General features: G+C 32.9%; 2 protein-coding genes across 2 annotated transcripts in view; both read left to right on the forward strand.

The window, feature by feature from the left end:
• The window catches only part of LOC106478048 (acetylcholine receptor subunit beta-like 1), a 56,712-nt gene extending 48,564 nt beyond the window's left edge, over positions 1-8,148 (forward strand). Inside the window, exon 4 of the transcript XR_002609814.1 lies at positions 8,072-8,148. The gene's annotated coding sequence lies outside the window, so the exon portion shown is untranslated. The remainder of the gene's footprint in view (positions 1-8,071) is intronic.
• Positions 8,149-10,973: 2,825 nt separating this feature from the next.
• The window catches only part of LOC106478040 (acetylcholine receptor subunit alpha-like), a 25,306-nt gene continuing 21,836 nt past the window's right edge, over positions 10,974-14,443 (forward strand). The window contains exons 1-2 of the mRNA XM_013938550.2: positions 10,974-11,554; positions 12,813-12,857. Of these exons, the coding sequence (XP_013794004.1) occupies positions 11,333-11,554; positions 12,813-12,857 (267 nt within the window). The 5' untranslated portion in view covers positions 10,974-11,332. The remainder of the gene's footprint in view (positions 11,555-12,812; positions 12,858-14,443) is intronic.

Consider the following 14,443-nt stretch of genomic DNA (forward strand, 5'->3'; position numbering starts at 1 on the left):
TTTTGAAAACTTAACCAATTTGAGACGATTCTACAATAAACGGGAACATCGTGAGATAAAGAAAAAGATGGATGGTTACTATTGTTGTCAAGCGTGGTCATTCGTCTCGTTTCACATAATACAGAGTCGTTATACGATAGGGCTATTTAAATCTCTCCTGGTTTCTCTTCAGAACATTATAGCTTCATGGTTCGAAGATTCTCTCTCCCTTCTTTGTTTTCATTTGAAGGCTCGAAGTTTTAGCAATTTATCATGATATCAAACTACAAATCCAAACTAATGGGGGCAAGGAACAATAAATACTGTTGTAAATGAGAAGTCTGTAATGAACAACAAATATTGTTGTGAATGAGAAGTCTGTAATGAACAATAAGTATTGTTGGGAATGAGAAGTCTGTAATGATCAATAAATACTTTTGTAAATGAGAAGTATGTAATGAACAACAAATATTTTTGGGAATGAGAAGTCTGTAATGAACAATAAGTATTGTTGTAAATGAGAAGTCTGTAATGATCAATAAATACTTTTGTAAATGAGAAGTCTGTAATGAAAAATAAATATTGTCGTGAATGGGAGGTCTGAATTGAACAATAAATATTGTTGTGAATGAGAAGTATGTAATGAACAATAAATATTATTGTGAATGAGAAGTTTGTAATGATCAATAAATACTTTTGTAAATGAGAAATCTGTAACGAAGAATAAATATTGTCGTGAATAGGAGGTCTAAATTGAACAATAGATATTGTTGTGAATGAGAGGTCTGTAATGAACAACAAATATTTTTGTGAATGAAAAGTTTGTAATGAATATGTGTGTTTGAGTTCTTATTGCTTGCAGAAGAATGTTTAACATAGAATTTGCGGGAGATTAATTTTTTACTTTTATTCATTAGCTGATCATGTAACTTCCGTTTCATAATTTTATCGGCTTTTTTTTTCTATTAATATTTCAACGATGTAAACGAGAACAATACTCAATGCCATTAGAAGCTTCCCTGTGCATTGAATTGGGCATTTTGCTTTTTTAAACTATGGTTCTTTAAATGTCTAAATAGGTCTTACCTATTGATATAAGAATATCAATAATTTTATTTAATAATTTAATTTTAATTTTATTAAATTAATATTAATAATTTAATAATTTTATTAAATTAATATCAATAACTTAATAATTTTATTAAACGTTGACGTTATTATCTGTTATACTTATGTGCCAATTATTTCGTTGGTTCATAAAACGTCTATGTTTTCAAACACAATTAAGTACAGATATAAAACAAAAACCGAGATTTCTCAAATTCACAGCCTGGCACGCTAACGATTAGGTGGCCACGCCTAGCCTAACACTTAAAGGATCGAAGTAATTTATATATTAAGCTTTACTTGACCAGTAATGAATTAAGCTATTCTGATGTATATAGATGTGTCACTAAGTATAAATAAGAAACTTATACTTATCAAGTAGTGAAAAATGAGACCAAAGTCTTCAACACCCTGATAAGCCTTTTTGATTGATGAGATACAAAATGAGTAAATTATCTTATCGGTCACCTTTAGTGACCCTTGCAGGCATCTTCATTTTCTAAGGAATGTTCACTAATGATACTTGAGAGAAATGTGATACTCATTCAGGAAAATAAGGCTTATTTTATTTGATATGTAGTAGGTTGACTATATACAAATTAATCTTGGATAACACTGGCAAAACCATATAGTCCATAGGATTCGTTTTAATCTATAGATCTCTAGATCTTTTATAATTGTAAATTAAATCATATGGAAGACTAATGTAAACTACTAAATAAATTCAGAGATCATGAAAAGAAAAATTGTTTAAAACCTGGATACAAACACTACATATTTTATTAAAATAAAGTGTTTTTTGCTCATTCATAACTTATTTTTTCTTTACTATCTAAATTTACACATAACTGATATTGATAATTAAAAATGGCGACATTTTCTGAAAGTACTGAATTTAAACAGTCCTCTGTGAGCAGCAACACATATATATATCGAAATTCATACTTTCTTGTCGCCATACTTATCATACGTGTTAAAAGCAAACTTATGCTGTGATCAAATAAGGGCTGTTTCCTCTGTTATCCAGGTGAATATTTCTCATTGCAAGACTGTGTTAAACAGAAATTATTTCGTGATAAAATTCATGTTACTTAATCGTGCCGTAAGTCAAACTAGAGTCTATTATTACAAAATAAAAACAGCGAGAAGAAAAATGATTTACTTTTGTGTCTGGCCTAGTAGTTACGGTTATGGCTTTCAGCTCGGAAGGTCCAAGGTTAGAGCGATTATATGCTACTGAACACACTCTGCACTTTTCGTTGACGGATCTTTATACATGCGACAGGCAAACCCGCTAATCTTTTCAAATTAGACGCACGGGCGGTGGGTGCTGCTGAGTATTTGCATTTCGTCTAACCAACAACTCTAAATTATGTATGACTATGCTCGAACATCAGGAGTCTCTGATCTGTCTATTTAGCCCATATGTTGTATAAAATGTTCAAGTTGCAAATGTCAAATATAATTTTTATTAGTTTCATTTGAAACTATCGTAAGTAGTGTAATTACATTTAGAAACGAACAAGAAAAGGTAAAAAAATATGCTCCAAACTTGAGTAGGTTTAGTTTGCTAGGGTATTATGAAAGCAAAATGTTATTTCATTTGCCACCTTTCTTTTCCATACTAGCAGTTGACTTTCCAGCCTTATTGTCAAATCACTTCAGAGAACCTTTGTTTCCACCTCGAGTAACATTGCGTAGACAGTCCTATTAAGTTTTGAGTTAGATGGAATATGATTTTCAAATATAGCTATAAACCCAGGTTTTCTTTACAACTCAAAATGTAAAAAAGGTGGTTAATAACAGGCATTGTAACTTTTTAGAGGGTGCTGTTTTTCCAAGAAAACAGAATCGTTGTTGAAGTTGGTGTTTATCACAGAGTTGTGAGTTAAAATGTGAAGAGAGCGAGATATATCTAAAATCTATATAGACTAAACGAAACAAAAATGGATAAGGTTAAAATACGGGCTTAAAGGTGAATAGAGCAGGATATAGCTAAATCTATCTTGACTAAATAAAATATAAGTTATAGGGTTAACCTAAAGGTGAAAAGGTAAAGAGAGCAGGATATAACTAAAAACCTAATTTGAAAAAATAAATAGGATTAATCTAAAGGTTAAAAGGCGAAGAGAGCAGAATATAACTAAAAACCTATTTCATCTAAATAAAGCAAAATGGATAAAGCTAGTCTAAGGGTTGGAAGCTGAAGAGAACAGGATATAACTGAAAACCCATTTCAACTAAATGAAGCAAAATGGATAGGGTTAATGAAAAGATTAAAAGGTGATAAGAGCAGGATATAACTAAAAACCCATTTCGACTAAATGAAGTAACATGGATAGGGTTAATGAAAAGATTAAAAGGTGATAAGAGCAGGATATAACTGAAAACCCATTTCGACTAAATGAAGTAACATGGATAGGGTTAATGAAAAGATTAAAAGGTGATAAGAGCAGGATATAACTGAAAACCCATTTCGTCTAAATGAAGCAAAATGGATAGGGTTAATCTAATGGTTAAAAGGTGAAGAGAGCAGGATATAACTAAACCTATCTCGAATAAATAAAACAAAATTATAGAGTTAACCTAAGATGGGTTTGAATTCACCTTGTATTAAGTCTTAACTCTCACCAACTATATGTAACCATTAGTGGAAAGCAGCAACCGAAAGAAATTACATATAAAATAGATTTACAATACCATGTACAATAATAATGGCATGCTAGAAGTATCTATTTATCTATCGACTCATCCATCCATCGATTGGTCGATTATCGATTTATTAACGGACGCAAAATATATAGAAATGTCAATAATTCCTCACCCCTTTTTTATAGAGGACTCTGGCTGTTTTACGTAACTCAGAGAGTTGAGTAATTAGAATATTTTGAACAGCTGTGCCTTCTCCTTAAGCTTTTTTCAGAAGATGATATGAAGATGCTTCTTGTTGAGTAACAACAAAACGTTTCCGCTCTACGCACAGAAGAATGGGAGCTGGAAAAACAAAGTGCGTTTAGAAAATCAATAATGAGCTAAGTGCCCTAAAGGCTAACATAGAGAACGACTGGTTTCATTTAATATGTGCTGCTCTAGGGAGTTTTCTGATCCGGAAAGGAATCAAATCCGAGCGTAGGTGGTCGACATAGCATCATGTTATGGCGAAAGACATGCAAAATTTTCGGTGACGTGTTCACGTTATGACACTGTCAATCCAGGCCTTATAAAAATACTCATAGCGAAACATTTCTGAAAGTTATGAAGAAATTGTAACGTTTATTTTTCTAGATGTTCCCATTAAGATTTCAGTGTCTGAGGAGCGGGCAGGCATTCAAAGGAAATTTAAAACAAATGTTACTAAAATCTTAGACTGTGAAACTTCGAGTTCATCGGATGTTTTCAAGCCTCCTTGATACTACATTAAAGTTACGGTACAAAGAAATAAACAATATCTACATCATGAGTATAATATAAAGGAAAACCAATATTTACATCATGAGTATAACATAAAGGAAAACCAATACTTACATCATGAGTATAATATAAAGGAAAACCAATACTTACATCATAAGTATAATATAAAGGAAAACCAATACTTACATCATAAGTATAATATAAAGGAAAACCAATACTTACATCATGAGTATAATATAAAGGAAAACCAATACTTACATCATGAGTATAATATAAAGGAAAACCAATACTTACATCATAAGTATAATATAAAGGAAAACAATACTTACATCATAAGTATAATATAAAGGAAAACCAATACTTACATCATGAGTATAATATAAAGGAAAACCAATATCTACATCATGAGTATAATATAAAGGAAAACCAATATCTACATCATGAGTATAATATAAAAGAAAACCAATATCTGCATCATGGGCAAGATAAAAAAGAAAATCAATATCTACATCATGAGCATGATACAAAGGAAAACCAATACTTACAGCATGGGTATGATACAAAGAAAAACCAATACTTACATCATGAGCATGATACAAAAGAATAAAAAGAAACATCAATATCTACACAATGAGCGTGATAAACTTATCGAATGAAATGTGATGTCGTTTTTTTGTGCCACTGTGACGTTTAAAAACACAATGACAAATACGTAAAGGTATTACAAATTCTATAAGTTAAAACAGAGTACGATCTAACAGAGAGATTTTGAGTCTCACTTTTAATTAAGTTATTACAGTGAATCTTAAATATCACGTTTAGCAGTTCTTGGAAAAAAAATGTGTACTTTTATTGATTTACAAGTTCCAAACTGATACGATACCAATATTTCATTAAGGCCATCAATAATGTGCCATTTCCAGATACTTCCATATAACTCTTACAGTCATTTTACATAATCTTGAAATCTTAAATTAGATAAAAATGTATTACATCAACAACCATAGTGACTACGTTTGAATAGTAGGTTTGGTTTAAATTGGGCTTACATTGAAATAGCAATCTTTGTTTGTCTGTTTTTTTGTTACGCACAAAACTACACAATGGGCTATCTGTGCTTTGCTCACGGCGGGTATCGAATCCCGATTTTTAGCAAACAGCAACAGAAAGGGAAAGATTTTCGAATCACACAGCTTGAATTAATTAGTTATGCTCTATGGATAACGAAAGAGCGTGACTTATTAAAGTTGGTTGTATCTATATATTAAAATTTGTTTGTTTGTTTTTTTATATGCTAGAATTAAATGTTCGTTTGTTTGTTTTGGAATTTCGCGCAAAGCTATTCGAGGGCTATCTTCGCTAGCCGTCCATAATTTTGAAGTGATAGGTTAGAGGGAAAGTAGTTACTCAATACCATCCACCGCCAACTCTTGGGCTACTCTTTACGAACGAAAGGGCGAACATGTTCAGCGACGGGTTTCGAGCCCGCGTTCAGCATATTATGAGTCGACTGCCCTTAATAACCAGGCCAGGCTAGGCGTAGAATTAAATGAATAGAAAAATATATATATATATATATATCTAAAGTTTGTTTTTTTATACAAAGCGTATTCCTTTATCAGCTGGTTATGGTTATTCTAAGTATAATTCCAAAATTGAGCAATAAATTAATAGTAGTAAGCTAACGTGGAGCTTGAAAAGAATGAGTATTCATTACGGATAGTGTGCGAACCAAATAAATAAATAAATAATCAATCGCCAAACCAAACTAACTTTTGTGCTTATACTCCTTGATTAAAATAGAAAACACGAGTCATTTATGCAGCTGTAAGACAATAACTCTATCTTTACCTCAGTCTTGAACATGGAATTTAATTATAGTACTTATCAATATATAATCGTTTTTTTTATATTTAATGTCATATGGAAATAACAAGGACATCGAGTAATTAAAATATTTTCACCTAGCAATCAGAAGTTTATCATAAATGTATGTAAAGAGGAAAAATCAGGAGAAAAGGTTTATTACATGATCTACCCAATATTACTGAGAGAAAACAAATAATGGCTAAAAAGAAATCTATAATAATTATATATGCATAGGTGCAAATGTTTGTTTGTTTTTGAATTTCGCGCAAAGCTACAAGAGGGCTATCTGCGTTAGCCGTCTCTAATTTAGCAGTGTAAGACTAGAGGGAAGGCAGCTAGTCATCACCACCCACCGCCAACTCTTGGGCTACTCTTTTACCAACGAACAGTGGGATTGACCGTCACATTATAACGCCCCCACGGCTGAAAGGGCGAGCATGTTTTGGTGGGACGGGGATTCGAACCCGCGACCCTCAGATTGCGAGTCGAGCGCCTTATCCAACTGGCCATGCCGGGCTTATATGCATAGAAAGACAACCAAACGTATACCACCATTAAACAGGCAGAAAAAATAACAATAGCTAATAGGCTAGAGGGAAACAGCTAGCTAGTCAACAGCACCCAACACCAACTATTGAATTACTCTAATCGAATAGTGGGGTTTGACTGTCACTTTTATAGTGAACCCTGAGCGCGATTTTGCGGCAAAGGGACGCGACTCCCTAGGGTTTACGGTCCTGTATGTCATCCACAAGGTCACGTCTAGCTCCATGAAAAAAGGTACAATGAAAAGATACCTGAATTAAGCCAGTGAAAATAAGTAACAGCAGTATTATCCAAATGTTAAACTTGTATAAAGGGAAAACAGACATATACGTTACATAAGTAGAAAGTAAAAGAATAATTTCCCAAATGTTAAACAAATATTATCATATACCATAAGTTATATTTAACTTTAAATCATTAGAGATTGACTTATTAAGTATTCATGTTAACTTTCTTAAGAAAAGCAATAAACTTAGCTTTAATAGGGATATGTTGTCTGAAACATTCAGCCTTGGGAAACTTCAAATTACTGTGATTAGTTTAACTAGAATGAATAAGAATTAAAATTGAAACTAAAACGTTTTCAATATTTATTTTTAACTTTTCTCTTGTTAGTCGGTTTAGGTTAATTGGCTTAACAAGGGTTTGGAAAGTCCTAAGGCAAGATTTTTCACATGACCCCTCTCAAACTATTAAAACTTCTCCCTCAGTCGCATAAGTACAGTAATTTTGTTTCCTTCCTTTATTCCCTTGGCCTCTCTCTCTTCCATCTAATTACCGAACATCATTTTTCTTTATATATATATATAATAAAAATGTTTTAGTATGATCGCATTCTTCAATGGTGCAATTACCGGTACTCGAAGTTTCTCAAAGATCAATTAGGTATGGCTGGTTGGAATTAAATACCATATTTTTTTTTCTTTTAGCTTAAAACATTAGGGGGTCATTCCTAAATCCTGACACAGAATCGCCAAAACTTCTATTATTGTTACGATGTTTTATCGTAGACAAATCTAATTTAATCGGTTTTACTAGGATTCTTTTTTCTTTCGATACTGCTGGGCATTCGGGCAATTGGTTCACTTTCTCCATCTATTCCTAAGCAGTTGGACTGGTTAGCATATCTGGCTGATAATCGAAACGTTTTGTTTACCAGGAAAAGCTGCTGAACAGAACACGTTATGCTCAATTATTCGTTTCGAAGGAGCTTGTGGCGGCGGAGGTAGTTCGAAATTAGGAACAAAGTCTCAGACGTCTCTGATTCGACGTTAAGTACACGTGAACATAAGGTAAAAATTCCTATTCCTCTACCAGTGGTTACATTTAATCTCCAACAATAAATATATTCAATTTGGTTAATATAATCGATATAACGATCATTTATTATTGCCGATTTTTTATATGTTTTTTTTGCCAGTCAACTTTAATATTCTTTCGTTTTTATTTGCTGTAATCTAAATTGTAATATTTTTAATGAGATCAACGAAGTTATCGTGTTAAACTTTAAATAAAAAGGCCTTAACTCCCTGATCTATTTTGTCATTTACTTTACCAAGTACAGAGTTGAATACGTTATATTAAAACGATTAGTATACAGTCAGCAACTAACATAACAACCACAGTCAATATATAAAGTCGCGCTGAGAAATCGTAGTCCTTTTACATTAGATGGCTTAGTTACAGCTTGCAGGAAACAGTGGTATGCTTCGAAAATGACAGCCTTGCGACAGAGCCTATTGAAATGGAAACTACGCTGCACAACTATTATCAAGATACATGGTCGTCAAGTAGAGCATGACTGGCCGTGGCGATATGTACTGCAACGATGTAGAGATTCTCCGTATTTGTTTTAATATATATAATAAACCTCTGTATAAGGTAGTTCAGCGTATATACTGTTGTTAAATCTGAAGTCTAAGGTGAACGTATTTCAACATAGTTTGATATTATTGTAAATTGGGTATTTATGATTGCTAACAAAAATGTTAAAAGTCTAATTCTAAAATATCTTTGAATGAAAGGGTGAGTCTGTTTTATCTACCTATCAGATAAGAGTAGAGATACAGGGCCATAAGATATGTAATTTAATTCATACACTTGTGTTATCTACAAAAACAAGGAAGCTTTAAATTTTTAAGCTCAACTCACAAATTTCTCTTACAAGTAACTGAAACAGTTACTTTTTTGAAATTTTAAACTACGCTGGCTTACATTTCTTTCAACTGATGTATTCACATGAATATTGAAGATTTATGAATTGTAAAAATAACCATAATTTAATAAACAATTAAATTACTTCGCCGAAGAAAAACGTTTTGGAGAAAACGTTCACTGTCTTGCTATTTGTAAAATATATTACGTTATTTGAACTAGCCGCCAAATCATATATTCCAGTCATAATTCTTATTCAGTAATAATCATTGAATTAGATTAGTTTTATTTTGTTGAAAATTGAACTTCATAATTATTATCTATCATCCTTATTTTAGGAATAGCTTTAGGAACCTTAATATACCTTAATTGTGTATTTTAGTTTGTAATTATTATTATTATGTATTTATTTAAGTTAAATTATTTCTTGAGTTTTTGAATTTTTTTGGTAATTGAATAAAGATGGTATGACAACTAGCACCCTGGAGACCTATCTGAAAGTCTAATGGTTGATATGATCAGGCGACCTATCTGAAAGACTAATGGCTGATATGATCAGGAGACCTATCTGAAAGTCTAATGGTTGATATGATCAGGAGACCTATCTGAGAGTCTAATCGTTGATATGATCAAGCGACCTATCTGAAAGTCTAATGGTTGATATGATCAGGCGACCTATCTGAAAGTCTAATGGTTGATATGATCAGGCGACCTATCTGAAAGTCTAATAGTTGATATGATCAGGAGACCTATCTGAAAGCTAATGGCTGATATGATCAGGAGACCTATCTGAAAGTCTAATGGTTGATGTGATCAGGCGACCTATCTGAAAGTCTAATAGTTGATATGATCAGGAGACCTATCTGAAAGTTTAATGGTAAATATGATCAGGCGACCTATCTGAAAGTCTAATGGTTGATGTGATCAGGCGACCTATCTGAAAGTCTAATAGTTGATATGATAAGGTGACCTATCTGAAAGTCTAATGGTTGATATGATCAGGCGACCTATCTGAAAGTCTAATGGTTGATATGATCAGGAGACCTATCTGAAAGTCTAATCGTTGATTTGATCAGGCGATCTATCTGAAAGTCTAATAGTTGATATGATAAGGAGACCTATCTGAAAGACTAATGGTTGATTTGGTATGATCAGTCTAAAACTTTCCTTCTCGGAAGTTGTCTTAGAGTTAATATAATCACCTGATATACTCTTTCTAGGCAGTTTAACAAATATGCATTATGCTGACATGTAACAAATTTACAAAAATAAAAAGCTGTGAAAATTTAAACTTTGCATTATAACACTGTCTATCTTTGAATATTAATTGATAATTCCTAAGCAAATTACTGTACATTTTGTATTCACACACTTCTAACTTTAACAGCTTTTTCTATATGATTAAGGCTGTGCTATCCTTATGTTTTGTTCGTGTGTGTGTATAAGTTCAAAACACTTTATGAAACTTAATAAGATTTGTTATTGTTGCTTTTTGTTATTTTCTGAACTGTCTCTGAATCTAATTCAGCTTTTTCTTAATAAGTCGACTTGTGATAATAAAAATTAAAGTAGTTTTCTATAAATTCTTAATACCTTATTCGTGTTACAATCTGAGTAAGAACTACCTTTAATAATCATAATTATTTATCATTTATTGCGTATAGTTTGCCATAATCATGTAGCCTGACTCGTAGTTAGAAATGTTATACTGAAATGATACTAATAACAGCTTAACGACACTTCTTGCACGAGAAGAAACGACTGCACTAGGACGTACACGTTGAAATATATGATTCCATTTTTGGAAGCAGTCATTATTACCAGTAGGGGGCGCTTTTGCTAGCAGAGACAGATGTTGCGTTTGAGATCGATTCGATAGGAGCGGCAGTGGTCCAGAGGCTGAGAGAATTACTCTGGCTCTCAAACACTCCAGAGAACGAATGAGAAGTTTGTCGGGAAACTGGTATCTACGTGTTTAAAAAAAAAAAAACATATTTGGTGGAATCCACGATCGATTAGTAGAGCAAAGACGGTTGCCAGTCGGAATAAAGCGCATGTGGTGCGCAGTCTGCGACTCTGTGCGCACCACAACCAATATCTGACGCCCGTTTTAGAAAAGGATATAGGCACCACTTCCTCAAACCTAAACTCTGAATCAATGACATCGACGAAATACCTCCATGTGATATAAGAGGGAAATATTAACCACAAACTTGGCAAGTCTGTAGCGATCTGGGAAAAAAAAAAAAGTGCAAAGTTTGTTGCAATGTGGAGTATTCATCGAATGGTTTTGAAGATATTATGTTCTGGAACGATTCTGGTCCTGGGGCTGCTGGCTGGGAGCGAGAGATGCCGAGCACACCCGGATGCCAAACGGCTACTTGATGATATCCTTAGCGGTTACAACAGACTGATCCGTCCGGTCAGCAATCATACTGACAAACTGACGGTCAATCTCGGACTTCGACTAGCACAACTTATAGACATAGTAAGTAAAGAATCATGGGTGTTATAAATAAGAAGCGTTAGTGTTAAAATTGCATTTGAGAATAACTTAAATTAACCTCTATTTCTCGGGTTTTCAAGTGCTTCTGACCTCGATATTTTCCGTTTTTAAGTAGGCATTTCGTTGGGCTTCTTTATATATTTTTACATTCCACGTTTAACATATTTTGAAATCAGTAGAAAACTTAAGAGTAGCATCTTAGATATAATCCTTTCTTGTGTGATGAAATCCTAATATTAAGATACCTCAAACAGCCAATAAATCTACTTTCACTATCTGCTGTATATTTGGAATCACATGAAAACAAAAACTTGCTGAATTAAAAAATTAGCTCCCTGTGCGTTTGTTTGATCCTTCAAGTAACGTTTCATTCTTAGAATAACTTATTTTGACTCTTAAAATGATCTTAAAATTCTAACAAGACAGTTTGAAGCTATTAACTATCCCCCCCCCCCCAGTGGCTCAGCGGTAAGTATGAAACCTTATATTGCTAAAAACTCTGGTTTCGATACCCGTGATGGCACAGCATAGATAGCCCTTTGTGTAACTTTGTGCCTAACAGTAAACAAAACCTTCCTCCGTAGTTATGTGATAACATTTGTTAATAATTTCTCGGTTTCTTTTTAATGAATATGTTCTCCGCGGATAGAAAGTTATATTCGCTTTTTTCTTGTCTCTTTAGTAATGTGATAGTGTTCTTAATATTAGACAGATCGCTATGTGGTTCTCTGTATCTCTGATTTATCTTTGTAGTAAATGAGCAAATTAGAATCGTCATTACTAAAATAGTAGATAAAAATTGTTGATATACAATAACACTTTGATGGCTTTTACAATATTCTGTAAATGTTGAAGAAACAACGGCTAGTTACACTAAAAATGGTGTTGAGTGGTAATTATTGTTCCACATTTTCATCTAGTGAAGTAGCTATCCAGAAAATATGAATTTATATTCCACGATTCTGTCTTATTTAAACAGAATCGTTATTAGTCTCCATATAGAACTTTCATGGGTTTCTTTAATGTTTAGGTTCTTCGTGTTATTGTTAATGGACTTAGATATGCTTGTGTAATGTACTATCGTGTCGATGAATATGAACGTGTTAGTGTGACTTATTAGTATTATAATGAGATGAATTTGTAAATTCAGTATGCTATCACGACATACGGCTATGAATATGTACGTGTAATATGTAACGAAGATATTTTATTATCTATGATTCTTTTACTTTTTTTCCAGAACTTGAAACACCAATTGATGACAACAAATGTATGGGTAGATCAGGTAAAGAATTTTCTTATACTGTATGAACGTTTTCTTCTTTAGAACAAAGTTAGTCGATAGACGTAGGTAATGTGGTACGTTTTGTACTCAGTAGAAGGTTCTGACGTATCATAAGTTTAATTCAGATCAAATTAACATAACATACCTAGTACCTTCAAGGTCTGTGTAAGGCAGTTTAAGTAAACAGGGAGAAATTATATATTCACATCAATAAACTCGATTAAAATACAAAATCGTTTCTCAGCTGGTGAAACGTCTATTTGTAAAAACAAAAAACAATTTGTTAATGAGTTGAACTCATTTCTTGAAAAGCTTGGAATAATGTACTGTAGGCTGCATCAAGCACGCGCTCTTAGACACACATATAGGTTACAATATGGATAGACACACACACACACACAAACACAGAGAAAAAATGCGTTGAAATATGGATAGACACACACACACACAAACACAATGAAAAAATACATTGCAGTACGCATGTATCTAGCATTTCAATACAAAATTATTTTTCTCGGCATACATTTTCAGCTGCAGACATAAACTCATCCAGATACAGATAAAACCGTTAAATGGTTGTATATTTTATTAACAACGAGAAACACTACTGTTTTACAATAAATATAACATTACTTTGCTACACACTTTAGTAACACAGAGAAAACAAAGAAATATGTTTACAGTAACATACCTAGTACCTTCAAGGTGTGTGTAAGGCAGCTTAAGTAAACAGGGAAAATCATATATTCACATCAATAAACTCGATTAAAATAGAACAACGGCTAAAAATGAGATTATGGTAGAAATGAAAGAGACATACATGTACAAAATTTCGCACTTCGTGCTGAAGAGCTAGAGAAGAGCGTTATGTATTATCATATCTTATTCCTTTGAGATATATTTCATTATTTTGTTACAGGGTTTCTTATCTTTGGACATACACGAAATCCACGTTTAAAAAATATTACTTTTTTATATGAATTTCATACACCTAATTAATGCAGGATCTTACTTTTTGTATAAAAAACATAGCGCACGCATCTATTTGAATAGGTTTCTGTATAGCACAGCCAAAGGATTTACTGATCAAAAATAAATCTTGGGAGCTGTCAAAAACACAAATTATTTTCTGATCGTACGAAAGCGAACCATTTGAAGAGGAATTGTTTCCTTTCTTAGTGAAAGACGTTGACAAGAAAAAAAAGGAATCAAAATAGCATAAATACAAACAAAAAAGAAATGGAAGTTAGTGGCGTAATCAATCATTTCTATGGAATTTATTTTTTACCTGCGAACCATTTTTAGCGAAGGTGTCCGGAATGTTTGTGTATTGATACTGAAAACGGCAAGCTCTAAATGTTGATTTCTAATAAAATTGAAGACTGTATATCTAACTTGGATCATTTTAACTAAAGTTAGTTCCAAAACTATTTAGTAGAAATACTTAACTTGCATTCAGCTTTTGTGTAATAATCTAGAACGCACTTCTAAACCTTATAGTTGTTTGAATAGAGTTGTTTAAGCATTAGGGGGGGGGGGGGACAAAGAATAATTTTGGGGGATTTCCCTCCCTCTTAGGGACCCCG

The sequence above is a fragment of the Limulus polyphemus genome, unplaced genomic scaffold (assembly GCF_000517525.1).
Source record: "Limulus polyphemus unplaced genomic scaffold, Limulus_polyphemus-2.1.2 Scaffold175, whole genome shotgun sequence".
NCBI classification, from domain to species: Eukaryota; Metazoa; Arthropoda; class Merostomata; order Xiphosura; family Limulidae; genus Limulus; species Limulus polyphemus.